We start from the raw sequence: 20557 nt of genomic DNA, 5'->3' as shown, positions 1-20557 counted from the left end.
GAGGAAAGGTCTTTAATCGTAAATTTAAGTATCATCTGCCTCATGCAGAGCTAAACATTGGAAAACATCCATGTAACCTTCCAACTCCATGAAAACTGTTAGTTTAAAATATGGCTTCCAAAACAGAGATGAATGAGATGCGCCAGAACTGGAGGAATCTGAGTTTGGTAAGAAGTTACAGTTCAACACACCGCAGAAACAGGCCATCATGAGATAGCTTTGTTATGAAGTTTTCATTATTTATTTGTTTACCTGTACTCCTGATTCTCTTGGCCCTAATGTAATTTTATACAGTGAATAGGGTTATACATTTTTACTTCATGGCATGGTGCTTGGAGCTAATATAATACCCCAGAAATAAGTAATGGCACTGAAAGGGAGTAAATTCAGAATATTTTGGAATGGTCAAAATGCATGATATTTTTCTTTTGAAGAAAGCACAGTATCCTAAGAATCCCAAAATAAATATAAGTAGGGAAAAAAAGTCACTCTTCCATTCTCACACCAGAAGAAATTTTAGACATAAAAGTTGAGGAAAATAAAATTAAGTTAGGTGGTTTTAATCATTCCAGCATACTTTATTTATTATTTTGTAAATATGACTTCTTTAATCTCATTTGAAAAAGGCCTATTAAGCCTAATGCACTGAGCATTATGTGATCAGAATAAATTTCATCAATAGAGCTAGCCCCTCTATTGCAAATTCGTAAGGAAAAAGTATAATAAACTAAGTCATTAATTCACTGTGTCATCACTTCTCAGTAGCTCTACACTTTCTGTGTGGTATAAATTTCTATTGCTCATTTTATTTGTCTTGGCTAAGCTTATTGGCATAAAAAATTACGAGGGTAGAATAAGGTTTTTGCAAGCTTTCAAATCTCTAGAAGGAGTTACAAACTCTAATCAGTTTGTCTGTTTAAAAACAATAAAAGTCTGCTTGGTTGAGATGCCTAACTTTCACTTATTTTCAATTTTCTTTTCAAATGTATCTGGATAATATATCTAGGTATCTGATCGCTTCTCAGATACAATAAAAATGCAGTATTATTTGGATTGGAAAGACTGTGGGTTTCATTGAGCCCTAGGCTGCAAGTCAATTGATTACTCTTAGTAACAACGCACTCTGGAATGGGCACTGAATAGCGTCATATATTTATTGTCTGGGCTGTTAGTCTTACCTGGTCCCAAAAGTGGGGCAAGAAAAAACAGGACCAAACACTCTAAGGTTTTCCTGATTTGTACCTTCTAAATGGTAACCACAAACATTGCCGCTTGGGAGCAGAAATCTCCTTTCAGCTGTAATTCTGAAATGAACTATGTCATAATTCTGGATTTGAGGATAAATCTTTATCTTGCCTTATATGCTTCAGTGGGATTTACATTGCCTTTGTTCAGTTATCAGCTCTGCTACTTACAATCTTGGGCAAAAACTTCGGACTAGACCTTTAAGGGCAACAGCTGTTGTGGTGCTAACCGCTGTAGTGCCAAATTTTTAAAACAATAATGAAGCGATACAATTCTTTTCTCTAAAAAACTATTGGAGCAGCAGAAGATAGCCTCCTTTCATCTGCAGTTAAAACATTTACAGGGTTTTGAGACAGCAATACTGATTTTTCTTTTTCCCAAGAAAGGATAACTGTAAGCCTATCACTTAGTTATAGTAGTTGACATAAACTGAGAAGAGAACAAGAAGTGTCCTTTAATTTCCTCCTCTTAAAACCCTTCCACATGACACAGAACAATATGCATCAGGAGGGAAGAGGAGACCAGGTGTGATTATAACTCACTCAGACTGTACAGAGCCCTCCCCATGGCACAGAGAACCCAGATTCCAGTCCTTGCTCCTCTGCAGTTTTCCTCCTATGTCATTTTGGAGTTATCACTCAATGTCATTGAAACACTGACCCCTCTCTGACATCACAGGCCTCTCTCTGTATAGGTATATCATACTTCTACAGAAGTATTGAAAATACAGCCCTGGCAGTTCCTCAGGTAACATTGTGTTGGGAATCATATGAATACCAAAGATGAAATAACACTAGAAAGGGATAATTTACTACTTGTAGTTCGGGTGATGAGTGCAAGAAGTGGTAATAGACATGTAAAAGTCGCTGTATGAATACCTGTCAATAATTTTCTGACATGCAAGTTCTCCTTTCTTCTGGAAACTTTAGAAGATGGGTGACACAATATCAGCTTTTGTTTTCTTTGGATTTTTTTTTTTTTTGAGCAGCTGTACTTCAAATGACCATGAAGAAGGAAGCTGGATGGGATGCTGTGAGCTAGTGGCAGACAAGTGTCAATGCATGTTCAGTTGAAATGTAAGTGATGAGCAGTGAGAGTCCTTTCTGAACTAAGCTGGCCCACTTTTTCTATTTTCCTGCTGACAAGACAAGCGTCAGAAACTTTCATCAAGCCTGACTTTGCTCAGGGAACATCAGCAGGAAATTTAGCAAATAATTAGCAATCAGAGTTCACTGTGAAGAATTGAGCTGTGGAGATATTTTTTTCCATCTCAAGGTAGAGGGCTGATAATGAGGACTTCCAGTCTGACACAAATCTCTGCTCTCTCATTGCCTCTCTTTCTGTTAGTCTGAAGGTTACAACTTTGAAAAAAGACCCAACAAACCCTTTAATATTTCTATGTTTGATTTTTTTATTCTCTTTGATGAGGACACTCAGCATGGTTAGTTAAATTATTTTCTTCCCGCTGTCTCTTAATGTCAGCCAAAATAACAAGTTTGCATAGGTAATGGTTTACATAAACTACTTGTTCTCTCAGCCCTGCCAGGCTGGTGCTTTCCAGGGGACAGCTTCAAGAGGAGGCCATGTAAGAAGTCAAGCACCCACAATTTCAACTAAGCTGTTAGTGGATTAACAGGTAGATAGTGTCTCTCAGGACATAGTGTCTCTCAGGACTAGACCCCCCGTATACAGCTCAAGGCATGATACCTCAAAGCCTGCCAAGTCCATCATTCTCTCTACCTCATTAAACACCTACTTCCTTTTGTCTTGCACCCAAGATCTCACCATGAGAAGTAAATTACATCCAAGTACATTTAAAGCCACAACAGAAGAGTGGTATTATTGGTGATGAAGGGACTGTCTGTCAACACTGCTTGTCCAGAGAAACTAGCAGGTTAGCAAGCTGTCACCAATATGACTGACTGGTGGTGATTAGCTTAAGGAATAGCAAGAGACCTATTTCTACTAAAATCTTCAGTAAGATTCCTGTTCATTTAGGAAGGGCCAGGATTTCTGCAAATATGTATATTTTTCTGCACATTTGCTTACATAACAAGCACATGAATTATGATACCAAAAACAAAATAATGACTGCATATATCTATGTTAGACCCTTGCCTCAGAGCTAATGGGCTATTTATAGAGTGAATAACTGTGAGTAAGGTTCATTTCCCATAAGACTCAGAGTAATTTGGTTTAGGTTTGGCCTAAGGTACAGAGAAGGTACAGTTTACTGGGATTGGGAGAAGTCATCTGGAACAATTTGGTCCTGAGAGTGTGTGTGGTGTAAAGCTATGTAAAATGTGGTCTCCTGAGGATTACAGAGGTCAAAATTGGCAAGTATTGCATAGGAACTTCTGAAATACATGATCAGTGCTTTCCACACATGTGGTGCAGAAAGCTCATCCTGGGACTTCTAAGCTGCCTTTTTCCCATGGTCACAAGAAACCCCTATTGTTACAAACAAAAAATACATTAAATCCAAGGTACATTACTGGTTTTACTTCACATTCCCACTAACCTACACTTTAATGATCAAATAAACATCAGAGAAGTAAAGTCAAGACAGCTTCAAATTTAAAAATGAAATAACTGTCATTACTGTTCAAGAGAACGTCAATTTCCTTATAAAAACAAATTATTCGGTATATTACATCTATTTCATTTTCTAATTTTTAAAGATAACTAGAAGTAGGACAGGAAAGGAAACACTTCCATGGAACAAACAAGCTGCCCAGGCTTGCATCAGTGGAAGCTGCAGTGCCTGCCCTGCCTCCCGCCTCCAGAAGCACCATTGCCAGCTTTATATTCAGCATTTCCTTTTTCAGGATTATTTGTGTTCATGTGGTATCATTCACCTGAGGATCTCAAATGGTTTACAAACAATTTAACCTGTCATCACTCATTCAGTGCTGGAACGCTTGCTCCCCTCTCTGATCACCCCAGCTGCCACCCTGCACTCCACCACTTCGTAGGCTTTCCAACCAGAGCTGTCATTCTCAGGCATGGGCCATGTTCCCTGCACACAACCCTAAAGTTCCTTCATCGATCTCCTGCAAGCCCGCCTTGAAAAGCACCTTTTTCACCATGTCAACAACATTAAAACAAACCAGCAATATGGCAAATAGGTATATTGCTGAGGCTATTGCCCGTTACACCAGCCAGTAACACACTTCTGAACGTGCGGTACCCAACCATTGGTGCACTTCTTCCTCTCCTTGGAGAACTGTAAGATCCTTGAGGTAGGGACAAAATTTTTTGGTCTGTGTCTATGAACTACTATTAAGTAGCTTTGGTTCAGGTACATAACTTCAGATTCCTAGGTGCTATGACATTGCAAATATTACAGAAATAAGTAATAAATCTGACAAATGTAGATAATCTCTCTAGATGTGAGGAAATGAGAATCCAGGCTCTTAGTTAACTTACTGAGTACTTAATCACATAGCCTTCCAGGATACTTGAGCATACCCGATATTGCTGAAGGTGCAATTTGAGTGATAAATTATGGAGCATATAATGGCAATTTTTAATATTCACAAGGCCAGTCTATTCATGTTCAGAAAATCACTCTCTTTACATGAGAGAGAAGTAAATGACCCCTTGGATACATGACAACTTTTATCACTAATCTAATATATTTCCTTGGCACATACCACTGGAGCATTGAGGACCAGAGGTACCATCCAGTGAAGTGAATGGAAGGACCCCTGTTGAATTGGAGAGAATTTAAATCAGTCCTGAAGCCAATTAAGAAAACTGGACATTGCTTGACCAGCACAGCATTTATGTTGCTTTCCAGTGTCTGTCCATTTTCATTAATTTTTAAATAGAAACACTTTTAAATTTGTGCTGACACTGCTTTAGCACCATAACACTGAAATCTCCACTTACCATTGGCTTTTCATTTCGGTGATAGTCCTATTAAGAGTAATGTCTATTACTTGGAAAGGTAATACGGAAAGACATCACACAGTTTGCATTAACAGTGCCATTGTGAGCTGGTAAGCACCAACAGATGCCTTAATGAGACAATGGAGTGAATCCTGCATGCAACTATTTATTCAGCCTATTCATCAGTGACTTTTCATGGTTCCTTGATTGTATTTAAAAAAAAAATAATCCAGCACACTTACTTCTCTTGTTTAGCATCATGCAGTTGCATGTTTTCAGGCATTTCCTTTGCTTGACACACTAGGCCTCCATGACAGAGGAAGGCTATCTTCTTCTTACTTAATTGATGATTCACAGTATACAGATGCAATTTCTAATGAATAACATTTTCCTACTCAGGCTGATAGACTCAAGTAGCTAAAAAGAGCAGAGGTGTAGAATCTAGCTCATGTCATTAAACATTTGAATGGTATTAATCATTACTAAAAGGTAATCTTTTGTCTTTTGTCCTTAAATGTCCATTTGCAATGGCCCATATGAACCCCAAACTTGCTGTCTGCGTGTGGGTGATTGGAGAAGACTCATTTGGAAAGTGGGGGTAGGGTCTTGTCACAGCTACAAAAGCTGGCACACAACTGGCCATCAGAACTCTTAAACTAGACATCTGGCTGAAAGAGAGGGAACTGATCAAAAAGTTTTAACATGGACTGAAAAACAAGGTAGTATTAAATCTGCCTGTAAAATTTGTTTGTCCTGTACTTAGGGGGAAAATCCTTACTTATTTTGAAATTTCTGGATTTCTGTTCTCTCTGTTTTATCATATCTCATGTTTATTGCTATCAGTGTTGTGTAGGTCATGGCACAAAGACAGCATGGAAGGAAACCTTTCCTATGAAAGGTGCTAAGGTGCAAAATGTTCTTTCGATCACAGGCCTTAGGCAATGCGTGTTCTGGCCCACAAAGGTGTGCTCATGTCTGCCACAAAGTACAAACAGAAGTAGACCAAAACATAAAGAGAGCTGGTGGAGGTGGTTTGCTCATTTGCTTGATTGGCAGAAAGCAAATAAGTGGTCACAACACTGATATCCAGAATGACCAGGAGCTGAGTGTCCAGGCATTCATCTAGGAAATGGGAAACGTGGCTTTTATTTCTATTTTAAACCTTGCTCTACTGGAACTCAAATGAAAATCTCCATTGGTTATAGCTTCACTTTCACATATCTTGCACTTTTTTTCACCTTCTTCATTAGCTTGTTTAGAACCTGAAGTTAATGGGAATTTCAACAGTGACTTCAGTGGGAGCAGTGTCAGATCATTAAACCTCAGTATTTTTGAAAGTATCTTTTAAAAGCCATCCAGAAGGGAGCCATGGGAGAGAAACTAAATGACGTGATTTTACCTTACTTCAAAGCTCAGGAAAGAAAAAAAGAAAGAAAGAAAACCTACTCTTTTTCTTCTTTAAATGCAGCATCATGTACAGCCTGAAGGAAATACTTTAAGAAGTCAGAGAACTGAAATCCTGCCCTGCGATTGTGTTCGGTATGATATCAATGCCAGGTCTAATCGATGGCATGCTTATAGTGGCTCTGTTAAATGTTTAATTAATTTGGTGATATCTGGTGCTCTCCAAATCTGACTTGCTGTCTTCTAGTCCAGATTTTCTGAAAATCTTTCACTTATTATTTTTACTTAAATCATTCTTGCTCCTCAAGTGTACCCCTTTTCTTCTAACTCGGTGCCAGCTTGTATAGGCATCCTAATTTTTCCCCTCGGTTCTTTGCACCTCCTGCTTCCTACTGCTCTTCCACTTGCACACCGCAGTCATTATTGATCAACTCCCTTCATCTGTCTTTTGTTCTAATAATAGCTTTGTTGTTATATATACTTAAATTGTCCCTGATCATATCTTGTTCTCCATACCATTTGCCTCTTCTGTAGAGTTCTTCTCTCCATACTTAGCGGTTCCAGGAGCCCTTGCCTCTATCTGTTGCTTCTGCCTGCTAGGAAAGCTTGATGCCTTAATGCAGCTGGAAGCCTCAGTGTATTGTTCTGCTGCCTGAACCACCCAGCTTTTTAAAGAATACAAAAAGTTATGTTGAAACAATCTTCCTGCAAAGTGCTTTAAGTGCCAGAGGCTGAGCCGCAGCTTTAGCAGAGGAAGAACAAGGAGGTCAGAGCTCATCTGACACTGGCAGTCAAGCTTTAGTGTGACCTTGCAGTACCTGGGATCTCCTGTGAGAAAGGAATGTCTCCTGCTGCCAGTGTCCACCAGTCTTCTATGGAGTGGACTCATTGGTTACCATTGTATGTCCAAAGGGAAGAGAGGAAGGCAGAAACATACAATTGCTCCTGCCTGTTCCCACTTAGCAGAAACACCACTGGTGGCTTGGGGACAGCAGGCAGCCAGCCAGAATTCTAGCTTCATTTCCCTTCTGACCTGTGCTGCAGATTTATTTATGCAATTGCTTTTTGAAGCAGCAGCCCAGCACCTCTAAGTGCTTTCTTGATCACCTGCTGATTTCTCCAGCCTGTCTTTTCTCAATGGTTAGGACCTGTGAGTGATTTATAAAGAAAGGAAATGCTAATGGAGAGACATATACAAATGGAGGTATTGGGCCTGTTTTCTCCCTTCCCAAACCAAAGGTCAAGCATACATTATCAGTCTGAATAACCTTCAGAAAAAGAAAACCACTAGCTGGGAAAGCAAAAAAAAAAATGCCTTTAAAATACTGCCTTGACATCACCTTGCAAAATGGTGATAAATAGGCCTAAAGATACTTCTGAATTTCTGTGTCATACATGAAGGAAAAAGTCCTAATTCCTCAGAACCAGCTGAAGGCTTGTCAGCCTGAAAGAATTTACTGCCTATGAGAAGAATTTCACAAATTATAATGATTGGCCTAATAAAACCTTACTTCTTCTTATATATCTTGCCAAACGCTCCACATATATGCAGTAATGGTTACAAAAAGGTATATGGGCATCCAGAGATGTGTTTCAAAAGCATACCAGCTTGGAAAGCCTGAAAAATGCTGTTTCTTTATAAAGCTCTGCAGAGATTTGCAATGGGAGCCATTGGTAAGAAGTGACCTGTTGGTGTAGATGCACTACTACAATCAGCTACAGCTTAATATTATGGTGATCATTATTACCCAAATGTTGGCATTTTGTCTGGATGCAAACCAAAAGACTCCACATTTCTTATTACACTACAGATTTCTCATCAGAAGCACCCACCTGTGAATGAAAGATATTAGCCCTCCAGACCTGGGCCTGGGACACTGGCTCCTGCTAGTTTAGTGGTAATCCATATTAGTTGGTTTGCTTTTGCTGTCAAATGCTCATTAGTCCTGTTCATCTTGTGCTTCCTCTGCTGACAAGTACCAGGAGTAACCCTTCCAAGAGGCATTGCTCAGCTGGTTCAAAAGCTGGATTAAAACAAGTTATAAGCATTTATGGAACTTAAAACAGGGCCTTTGGATTTGTGAAATGATAACATAATGGTCCTCCGAGAACCTGCTTTTCTAAGAGCAATCATGGAGTTTGAGTCAGTGACAGAAAGAAAACACCACACCAGTGTGACACAACAGCAACAATATTTCTAGATGATTGATAAGAAAAACACTTCCCAGAGGTAATTTTGGCAGGTACTCGTTAATTCTGTTCTCCAGCTGCCACTATGACTCATAAACCTGCCAGCAAGAAAAGACCTCAAGTGCTCACCTAGTCCCTCCTCAGAAACAGGCTTAAGTTTACACTTTGAGACCAAACAAAGCGTGCGTGGACTGCTTTTACATCCTCCCACTGAAGGGGATTCTCTTAGCAGCCTCTTCAGTTTTATTTCCTGCATTCAGCTTAAATCTTCTTCGCTGCCAAATTACTCAACAGGCATAGCAGGCAGTTCTTCTCTCTTTATAATAAACTTTTACTTATTCAAAGACTGCTATCTTATTCCACATTTATCCTGCTTTTTCCAACCTGTATAAACCAATTTTTTTGAATGCATTCACAAGCTGTGTTGATCAATTCTCTGATATGTTTACTGTTCTTCTCTTTATATTTACTGCTTTTTTTAAATGGACACATTATTCCAGGCAACAATTTCTCAAGAGAAATACAAGAGAATAGATGTTTTCTCTGTCTTCTGTATGAGAAATTTACAATAACAGTCCCATAACTACAATGTCCAATATGTAAATGTTGCTTTTCCACACTGCTTTCCCAATCTCTGTCTTAAGAAATGTCTTTCAGTTTAATCCTAGAAAACAAAATCTTAACTTTTACCCAGAAGGCCTATTTTCAGGTCTGGTGGGAAATCCCAATTAGGTCTTTGTTATGCTTACATTCTTTGTGAAAATTACAGCAATTCTCAAAATGTCATGGGAGAAATTCTGTGTTGTAGGATTTTAGGAAAAGTTATTTCTATTACCATTATTTGACTTGTTCAACAAAAGGCAGGGATACTGGTCTCTGTCATCAAGGGTAGCAGATCATATCCAATAATGAACATGTGGCTTGTAAAGTCAATATTGGCAGCTCCGAGGGCATGACCAGTGTCACCGAGAAGATGAACATCCATGCCTTTAAGGACCAGATATGAAGGAAGGCACACAGTGAGCAATGATAGTCAGTAAGAGATGTGACATCCAAAACCCAGTATAACTTGTCAACTCTCTTCTAGTCCTCTGAGAGAGGAGGTTTTGTACGCAAAATGTTATGTACCCAACTCCCTTCTCCACTGGAAGAGGAAACTGATGCAGAATTGCCAGATTTTTCTTAAGGTAACTGAGTTTATTTATAATCCAACTACTAGATCACAAGACAGACTGTCAGATGGCAGTCATGTATTTTCAGTCCGAATACCAAGGGAGCAGTCCTGCTTAAAGTATTGGCTTGAGTTAAAAAAGCGGAGTTAAAGATTAAAAAAACCCAACAAACTATCCTGAGGCTGTTCTTGTGTTTCAGCCCTTAAGAAAAAATCCAACAACCAAACATTTCCTTAAAGATGAAGAGTGCACACAAGAAAAATACTCTTGGGAACGTGGGTGCAATGGCACAACCTCCTGGTTGTTTCTATCATGGCTCAGAAGTCAGAATTGTTCCCTGGGTGAGCTCTGCAGAGAGCAGGTACCAAGGAAGAGACCAATTTTCCACCAGATCTATCCAATCCGATGCAAGGCCATGGGCTTTTAGCTGAAGTACTTTAATTGCTTCCTAAGTGTGACCCCAGGATCTGGTTAGATGCCATTGTGCCTGCTACAGACAAGTCTTGTGAAGTGCTTGATTTTCTTTATCTGGACAGGCAGTGAAAGTTACTTTTTTACTGAAACTGTAATGAGGACGGAATTGTCTTTTGAGAAGCTTTTGTTGAGTAGAAGCTATAGAGTCCTATTTTCCTTTTATTCTGCAGCAAACTCATTACTGTGGCATTGGCCACAAAGCAATGTGTTCTCCTTTTCATCCTGTTCTTTGTCACGTTAAGACAAAGCCCCATTTCTTTGCTATTATTTCTTCTTTTTGGTCTTTGTAATTAATACCCAGGCCCTTGCAATGTTCTCTTTCTCAGGGCATATTGGAAATCAACAGCCAGAGCCACAATCTTGGGCAGAAATCCAGGTCCCATTATCCACCACCAGGCCCAAAAGAAACTTTGTTTGCTAGCTTCACCCGAGGCTACGCTCGTCATTGCTTCCTGCTGTTCAGTTGCTTGCTTCTGTGTTTTCTGACCTTCTTTCTCAAACAGTGCCCAGCCTCCTGCACCATGTATTGCTCTGGCTCTGACAAGCACTAACTCATACATCTTGGATTCACGATTGACTCTATAAATATTTCCAGATCGGTCTGTAGAGGGTCCCTTTTTTCTACTTAGCTGGTAAGAGATATGCTTAGAAAACCTATTAGGTTTAATGAGTTCTGCCATTATCTATAGGCCAAAGACTTATCCTGTAGTAACTTTTCCATATCTAAACAAGGTTCAGATGGCCTTTGGTACCAGAGACTTGCCTACCTGACAGCAATATTTGAGGAAGGCAAGAAGGAAGCCACAAGTAGGTGGAAAAAAATGAGTACCCATGTGCATCTAAAATTATTTGGAGTGCTTAGAACCCTGCCTGGAAAAGATAGGGTTACTTTATATTCCACATGTTAAGAACTGATGATTTATTATGATCAGTATTCATATCCACCTATAAAAATCAAAACTGTCCTAGCCCACATATTTTAAAACACATGCAATTTCCCTACCCAAAGGAGGGTATGTAAGATCCATGCAAGGCAAACTTTATGTGAAAAGGAGGTCAGGCTAGGCCAGAAGCTTACAGTTTCAAAGAAACTCAGTATTTCACACTGGCAATGAAGCTGTCTTTCCAAGTTCCTTGTAAGCAATACAAACAGTGCTAATCAAATATGATTGATTAAATAGCAAAGAAATAGAGTATTCCTTTCTTAAGAGGCACTTGAGAATTCTGTGTACGTGGTACAGGGTGGTTTCTTCCACATTTTTTAAGGTGTTGAAAACAAGGACAGACAGTCAGACAGATTTAAACTTAACTTGATAAAAGGGTGCAAGTACATGAATCAAACGTTTTGTGTGAAGCAAAAAGGTTCTCCTTCACAAGGAGATGCTGTTCAGTTTGGAACTGTAGGAGAAATTATACAAACCATTGCCCATAGAAAACGTGGCATAATGAATAAAATTTGTCTTGAATTATTTATTTTTAGTGCTTTATTTTATCTCCTCTATCTTGCAAGACCTGGAAATTGTTCTTGATGAGAGCTTTTTGAGTGTCTGAGTCTCAAATTAAAACAACACATTAATGTCTTATATACAGTATAGAGGCAGAAAGATTAGAGTGGAGTGCTTAGAAACACACTGGATACAACATTTTCTTCTAATGGGACCACTAGTGTGTGCCACTTTAATTTACTGCCTTAAAATATATCCATAAAATATAGTATTCTTGGATGTATGATGACCGAATAAAATTTAATAGATACACAAGTGGCAGAGCAGAACTAATCCTTTCCAAGATACCAGCTCTATCATAAACTGTATTTATTTTGGAATCTGATTAAAAACATGTCTTGCAGCATTAGCAAGACCTTAGAGAGAGGGAAATCAAATGTAGTGTGGTTCATAAGGGATTTCAAATGGCCAGATCATCTATAATTAGAGTTTGTTTTTTTCTTATTATTGAGGAAGGATTGTTTTTTTCTTTTTATATCAGAGCCTGTAATCCTTTTAATACATGTTTATAGCCAAGCCTTCCTGTCTGTGGGTAACAAAGAAGAAGCCAACCTCCTGAGTGTGTCTGTGCTGGACTTTACATACCAGAAATGATGATGATAAGTGATCTTCAGTCCAAAATGCCACCACACCTTAATAGAGAACTGCGTCGGTGTAGCTTGTTTGTGTGCTCTTAGCCCATGCCAAGTGCCAGCCACATCAAGCTTAGCTTTTAGTGAAAGGGGATTTAAGAAACATGTGCCTTAACCTACAAACCTACCTGTGAAGAGTTATTGGAGCTAATCAGGGGTAAAGGTGATGACAAAAAAACAAGGTAAATTCATTATTCATTTGATCCCCTAGTCTAGCAACAAAGCTCCAGTGTATTGCCAGTCTGATGGACTGAATGGACACTAAAACTGACATCTGTGCTTTCCAGATTCCCTCCCAGATATGTCACAATAAATCACCAAATATCCTCTTGCTATTTCAATATTTTTCTGCATATCAGACTATCTTAGGGAATATCCTATAAAGGGGAAGAGGACAAGGAACGTAATGCAAGCCACTTATGTTTTCTTTTGAATGTAAAACATTTACCAGTATCTAGGGGTGGTACTCTAAGCTTTGGCTACGTCAAGCTGAAGCTCTTGGGTGAAAACACTGTCTGAAATTGGTGAGGATAAAAAAAGCCACAGAGACAAATTCAATGAAGAGTGTATGCTGAAGTGGTGTTCATACAGAGAAAGAGAGCCAAGCTAGCTCTAAACTTACTTTGAATATGGCAAGCAGTCCAGTCAGCATGGTTCAGGCTAAATTCCCCTACTACCATGACTAAATAGGCCATATGGGATATTTCCTTAGACATTTCCTTCACTTCTTTTCCTCCTACACCCTGCAGAAGAACTCAGAAGAAAGGCGGAGAGAATCTCTCTGACAACAGACAGGGAAAGGTAACTACAGTGGCCAGCAGAAAGCTTATTCCTGCACAAGAGGCCCAAACAAATCTGCTTCTGTAATTTCAGTCACTGTTTTCTTCAACATGTCCTTGGTTATCACTGCAAGTCCACACCCACAAAGTTGCTGATGTTCTGTAATAGAGAAATACAGAATGCTGAGAATTTTTTTCCCCTGTTGGTTTTTTTTTTCTTGGAAGAAATCTCTTTTTTAGTAAAAGCAAATCTTTTGTATGTGAAAAAGTCTATTATTTCAAGAACTTGAAATCCTGTCTGCAGAAAAGATATTTCAATTGATTGTTTTTATCAGATAAGGTATTTAGGAAGTAGAAGATTACAGCCAGAGTATAAAATTGGGCCAGACCTTGGGCTGAAACTGTGTCCTGACTATAGACACTGACTAGGTTACACAGGCAGAGGGTTTAAAGCAAGAAGATCTGTAAGTAGCCTGTAAATCATGCATTAAAGAGAGCTCAAACAAAACCTGCATGCTTCCTTAAAAGAGAAGCAGAAGTCTCATGGAAGTCTAAGGAAAAGTAGGAGGGTTTGCTCCTTACAGCACCCACTATCCCAGGGAAGGTGCCCTGCAATCATAAAGATTTACCTCCCTCTTTTGAAGCTTGCAATTCCTGTTCATCCCCTCTCTGTGGGGGGGAGAGGCTGAGCTCTGGGAAGGTTTACTCTCTGTTCAGCAGCACACACTGATTCTGATACAGAAGCCTGTTGTAAGTTTCTCAGATATTTCACTTCTCTTTTTCTGAGGAAAGTTACTTATGATGGATGTAAATGGAATTGCAACTCCAAATAGATTCCTTTTAAATCCATCCCTCCAACGCCCCCCATCTCCCACAGCGTGAGAGAGCAGAGCAGAAATATAGGATCCTGAGCCAGGTCTGTCTTACAAATCTCCATTTTGCAGTTTTAAGAAGATTTATGAACCTAGGAGTAACCAAACTCTTTAGGGACCTTCTACTCATGTCTCACAGACACTGAAATGTTTTATCTTCATCTGGTCTTTCCTACTTACCTCACCTAAGTCTGTGGCAGCAATAGACGACCATTTAGGGGAACAGCCAATTTTTCACATCAAAGTCTTCATTATCAGAAAAGGAAGTCTTCACTCTCTCTGTGTGTAGCGGAGAAGCAATCTGTCCCTTTACTCACCACCCTGTCAGACACCACTTCTTTGTGCTTAATATACTGCGTACATGGAGTAGGGCATTCTAATTTCAGCTTCAGTGGTAGAAAAGGAGTTCCTGCCCATAAAAACCGCATGCAATAGCTTGCTGAACTCTTAGAGGGAAGCCAGTCAGACTGCAAGACACAATAATAAGTTTCCTTCAAAATATATCTGATTACGTAACAGATTGCTGTATTAAAAATTAAATAAGGCCTGCAATATACAGCAATTTGCAGGCACTAGGGAGTGTGCCTAATAAAGAGAGTACATTAGCTGCTTCTGCTTTTTGAAATCCAGTCTATAAATACTGTAACATCTTCCTATTTACTTCAGTGTGGGAGGGCCAGACTTTGTGAACCTGTTTGTTAAAAACAGCACTGACTTCAGTTTGAGTGACATTTTTTTAGTTATGCCTTGGTATTAATGTTGGTCTAATCAGCAGCTGATGATTGCTGTTAGGTCCCTGAGGACACTATACCCTGTGCATGCTTTAAATACAGCACAAATGGGGAACTCAGTCCTTCCAGGAAAAGTAAGCAGGACCTTAGCAGGATCCTAACCTCTCCCAGGGGCCACACAGCAATTCATGGGACCCAGCAGTGTTACACTGGTTTGGCAGTGGTTATGCTAATGCCTGTATTAACCCCTCAAGCGTAGTCAATACAAATCAGATATTTGTCAGACAGAGCTGCTTTCCAACACGAGCTGGGAACACAAAGGCACTTCAGAAAGGTCCCACTTAGTATCACCATCTGCATCTTATGGTTCCCAAACACACTTAAAAATAAGACCCTTAGGGTCACAGTTCTCACTGAAAGTCATACATTATGTTAAGTGAGATATAAATTTACAAGGACCTGATTCAAAGAAGGCCCTCCATGCTCACTTTTCATGGAATAATTATTCATCAGCAAGGCAAAAGAGGAAGAAGGAGTCAATAGATAAGTTACTGGGGGACTGACCTTCAGGGTGAAGTTCCAGTCCCTGTCACAGTAGCTGTTCAAGTATTTTAAACAAAGGAAAACAGCCTTACCAAAGAAAACTGAGAGCCCCTTGGTTCATGTACAAGCCTGGAGGCTGGGATGCCCGCTGAGGATATGGGCACCCACTTTACTCCAGGAGCAGAAGGCTTAGACCTAAGAGTGGGCTGTACTCATGAGGCCACCAGTTAAAAGGAGGCATTGCCACAGGCAGTGTCCTGCAGGGACCTCGGCCTGCACTGGTGATGGCAGTTGCCCCACAACAGCGGTCACAAATGTGAACTCAGCCAGATGGTTTGCACTAAGCAGACACAGAGGATGACCTGAGGATCAGAGAGGGACCGACGTCCTCACACATAGCTACTGTAGGACTGAGTCAAAAATTTTAGGACACTGTCACGTCATTCTGGGGGTATGCTTCCACAGCATTGTTCTTCTCCAATCATGCAGAAAGAAGCCATCAGTCCACCACTTTTCAGGGGTACTTTGCCCTTTTGTTTTTGTAAAGCTGCATGGAAGTAGTAGGTAAATGAATGTGGCTCAGAGAAGTTAAATGAAACGACTGTGCACTGGGTTTGTGTAGTTTCCTTCCTGTCACATTCAAACCCATCAGCAGCTCAGTCCAAGCACACACTGGGCTAGGTTAGCAAGCTCATCAGGCATGCTATCCTCGCCTTCTGACTTCCTCTTGGAAATAAAAACAGTGGCCCTAATGAGAATTAATTAGGGCTGGGGGTGGAGAGAGGGGATCCATCGTGGGTTTGTTTGTATTGTTTGTTTTCTGTAAACCCATGCAGGAGGAAAAAAAAATCATATTACTTCTCCATGCAATATAGTAAACGTAATAAAAAATGAACACATGGTAATTAGCTTCTCCATTAAGTATACCAAGCATAGACAATAGCAATTGTGCAGTGCTGATTACAGACATTATCCTTGCCTGGATTTTTTTTTTTTTCCCATCATTCAATCAACACTGCTAAATAGAAACTTCAGTGTTCAATATTATAAGACACTAGCTGGCAGTTATACAAAGATGCCTTACACAATGTCATCTGGCTGCTTGCCTGATTCTCGTATTACCTTCCTGTCTTCCCTTATACACTAATACGCATGGCTGATTAGAAGAAAAATGCAGAAGCTGCTTCCTTCTCTTCTTGCTTTTTTCTCCAGCTTCATGTCTTGAGGGAAAAAAGGAATCACATTTGCTAATTTCAGCAGCAGTGCTTAACCTGGGAATGGAACAATTCCCTTTCAATTCCACATTAGTTATAATTCATACACAAACACTGCCTTGCACCAGACTAATTGGGCAGTCTTTAATTCCACTCTGAGAGAAATGTTGATTATTGTTGTACTGAAGTCCTCTACCAGCTTCAGTAAAGAGACCCTCAGAGTTCAAAATAAACATTTTCAGGGGTTGTACAGTATCCAGGGGTTAGATATCTGGAAATAGGATTTCAGACTCAAAATCCCAGAAGTTCAAATGACTCTGGAAAATGTCTAGAAACTCCTTAAGTGACTGCTTTTGGGTGGATTTGCTGATATCAGCAGACCACTTGGGGAGGCACAGTACAGTTTATGCCAGTTTCTTTAGGAGGATAAGCTTTCTTACAGGACAAATTTTTTCACACTGAAAAACTATGGTCTTCTGTATCCTTTTTTACACATATCTGGTTTACTCTTTGATTTCTTATGGTAAAGCTATACCAAGGCAGGTGTTGTACATCCAGGTTTTTCTTACAGGCCTTCATTTTCCCCCAGATATTTTAGCCAGGTTGAATTTGAAGTCTGGTCAGGTGTTCAGGATTTCCAGATGTCTAGCAGCCACATTAGAGCTCCTTCTTCTACGTATCTGAAAATCCTGGGTCACTGGGCATACATATGGACACACTTTATAGCAGAATATAAGTGCCCAGGATGCCTGAGACAGATGTCCATGTGCAAATCATCTTCACAGCAAACACATCACAGGTCAAATAATTGGTGAGAGCACACTCTCAGTGAACCTTTTAGGAAAAGCATGGGGAAAAAAGGTGGGATCTTGATGTTAGGGATAGGAATCTTTCGACATTCTTAATTCATATAGTTATACATAGCTATAGATCATCTACAGACTGACATCTTACCTTGCCATTTAGCAACTGGTGCTGGAAACATACTAGCTTATGAAAATGCAGGTCCTGTAACAAGTGACCCAAGCACATGCAGGGCAGCTGGACCTGTGTCCAACAGGATCTCTTCTCTGAGGACTGGACAGTAAACACTGACCACCAGTCAGCAATAGAAAACTTAAAAAACAATTTTCCCAATTTTTTCCATCACCATAACAAATATAGATGGAATTAGTCTAAGAATTTGAGGAGACACCTTCAAATTCACATGTGTCTATGTATATATATATATATATATATGTAAATAAATGCATACATAAAAAATCACATACTAAGCTATGTTGGTATATATTGTGTGTGTGTTGCACAGACAGGAGAAATTGTAGGCACAATGGATAGTCACTGCTCCCACACTTGTGGTCCTTCAAATCACGGGGCCAGGCAGCCCAAGGTCTACCAGTATTATTCGAGGCTGAGGAAAAAAAACCATTGAATGCCTCTGCTTCTTCCTCATCCCTACTAGTCAGCTCACCACCTTCAAGAAGTAGCAGTCCACTCCTACAAACCAAGAATTTCCAAGAGCTGCTCGTCACTGCAGTATGATATCCCCAGCTGATGTCTGGGAAGCTGAAATCTCCCATCGAGACAAAGGCTACCACTCCAGGAATTTCTCCTGATTGCCTGTAGAGGAACTCATTGGTGCTTACATTCTGGCTGGCTGATCGGTGGTAGACACCCACTACAGCATCCCCTTTGTTTTCCAGCCCCCTAACCTGCAACCAGAGGCTCTCAACCACATCATCACTAATGGTAAGGGCTGTACAATCAAACCTCTCCCTTGTGTGCAGAGTGCAACCTCCAACTCGCCTGCCCTGCCTACTGCTCCTGAACAGCCTGTAGCCCTCCATCCCAGCACCCCAGCCACGGGATGCGTTCCACCAAGTGTGAACACCTTCAGAGTCAGGACGCGCTCGCCTGTGTTCAGAGGGAAATTCATGCCTTTTCATTTGTGCCCACTGGTTCTCGTGCTGTCAGTGGTCACTGCTGAGAAAGGTCTGGCTCCCTCTCAGCCAGCATACACACACAGAGGCACCTTGCCCTTAAAATGGAAGCAGAGCAGAAAACTGTAAAAAGAAAGGGAAAAGGGGTCAGGGGAAGCATTCTGTTTCGGTGCTACTTGCTTACCTCAAAATGCCGCCCCGCTGCCTCTGCATCTGAGGAGGCAGCAAGCTGCTACCCGCCCGCATGCCCCAGCAAAGTGTTGCACAGACACTCACAGACAGACGGCTGGTTAAAACAAACTAATTTATTGTCATGTTTGCATCGCAGGATTACAATAACAGGATTACAAGCAGTATCGGGATCCTCAGCTGCAGTGGCATCTCCAGCTGGACCGGCGGACATTCCCCACTCTCCGGTGATGCTGAGCTCCCCTCGGGCGGTGTCATGTCCGTGCCCAGCTTGCTCAGATCTGCGGCACGCACTCCCCAGGCAGTCTCTGGGGTGAGCAGATTCTCTGGGCCAGTGTCCGCAGTTGTCCCTCGGGCCCCACCCTTGAGAGGCGAGAGGAGATCCTCAGGGTCGCAGGCACGGGTGGAAAAGCCTGTGACCACCAGGAGACGGGTGCAGAGCTGCAGACCTCTGAGGTGGGAACTGTCCTGCTGGGTGTGCCTGGCCGTGTGCCTGCAAAGCAGCATCTCGACAGCAGCGTGGCTCGCTGGCCGTGGCGTGCTGCTGGTGAAGCTGGCCTCCCTCCGCCTACTCAAGGCTCAGCCTGGCTGTCCCGCCACACCGCAAAAATCATCTCAGTGCAGATGTCCATCTTGGAGGCGGTTGTCAGCTGGAACCTGCAGGACTTGGAGGAGGGCAGCAGCGTTAGCTGGCAGTGGTGCGACTCAGGCAAAAGCAGCCAGGCTTTTTTTACTAATATTTGGGCCCAGCAGACAATTTTCACCACGTCTAGGCAGGAGTGTGTGCAGAGGGTGTGGAGGAGGGGCGACCTCTGGTCCTCTGGCAGCTGGTCCTCGGGGTGGTGGAGAAAGCACAGTGTGTCTCCCAGCAGCTGCTGCCTCAAGCACACGCACTCCAGCCCCACACAGATGTTGGGCAGCTCTTCTGGCAGCTGCCCCGCGGTGTCCGGCTCCAGGGTGAAAGAGTGCCCGGGGGGTGGCCACAGGAACACAGGCAGGCGGTAGGTGATGCTGTTCCCGTGCACACTCCAGGTTTCACGGGCACCGTCCTCCCCAGTGGCTGGGTACAGCTCTGGCATGAAACTCCTCTTGCACAGTATCTGGCAGACCTTAAGGAGGTCACCCACCAGCTCCGTCAGGGCCTCGCACGTGTCAGGCAGGTCCTGCATTGGCGGTGGGGTGGGCACAGCCATAGAGCTGACACTGCTGTGTGCACCATGGACGTCTTCCTCCTCCCTGTCATCCTCCTTTCTGTCCTGCTCACTGCGGCTGCCAGAGGCAAGCTTCATTTTCCTGACCAGCCAGCAGACGCTAGCGAGCAGCACCAGGGCCCCCGCAACAGTCCAAAGCGGCCACTGCTGCAACGCGGGAAGGAACATGCCCCGGCTCCGATCAAGCTCCTGCATCACCCGAGTCGTCTGCTCATCCAGATACTCCTTACGCTGCCGCATCCGCTCGTCCGCGGCCGTATCTCTGCGGTGAAGGCCCTTCTGCATGGGCTGCATGGCCAGTATAGCCAGGATGAGGGTGAATGTCACAGCCATGGCCTAGAGAAGGTGGGAGAAAAGGGGGCTGAGCAGGGCTGGGTGGGAGGGAGCGCGGGACTGGGGGAGCGGGGCAGAAGCCGCCTGGAGCTGGGGGCCGGTAGGAGAGGGGGTGATGGAGGTGCGAGGGAGCCAGGGCAGGGTTTGTGAGCACTGTACCGACGGGAGCCGCAGGCTGTCCCCATAGAGTCTCCCGAGGCCCCATCCCTGCCATAGGACAGCGTCCCAT

General features: G+C 42.1%; 1 protein-coding gene across 5 annotated transcripts in view; it reads right to left on the bottom strand.

The window, feature by feature from the left end:
* Positions 1–20557, bottom strand: part of LOC308060134 (inositol 1,4,5-trisphosphate receptor-interacting protein-like 1) — a 48887-nt gene extending 28330 nt beyond the window's left edge. For all 5 annotated transcript variants that reach the window (XM_080378471.1, XM_080378475.1, XM_080378472.1 and 2 more), the window contains exon 1: positions 1–20557. This exon is cut by the window's left edge. In XM_080378471.1, the coding sequence (XP_080234597.1) occupies positions 19357–20328 (972 nt within the window). In that variant the 5' untranslated portion in view covers positions 20329–20557 and the 3' untranslated portion in view covers positions 1–19356.

Source organism: Falco punctatus (assembly GCF_963210335.1).
Source record: "Falco punctatus genome assembly, chromosome: 1".
Classification (NCBI taxonomy): domain Eukaryota; kingdom Metazoa; phylum Chordata; class Aves; order Falconiformes; family Falconidae; genus Falco; species Falco punctatus.
The sequence above is the reverse complement of the archived record's forward strand: the minus strand, read 5'-3'. Positions and strand labels throughout refer to the sequence as shown.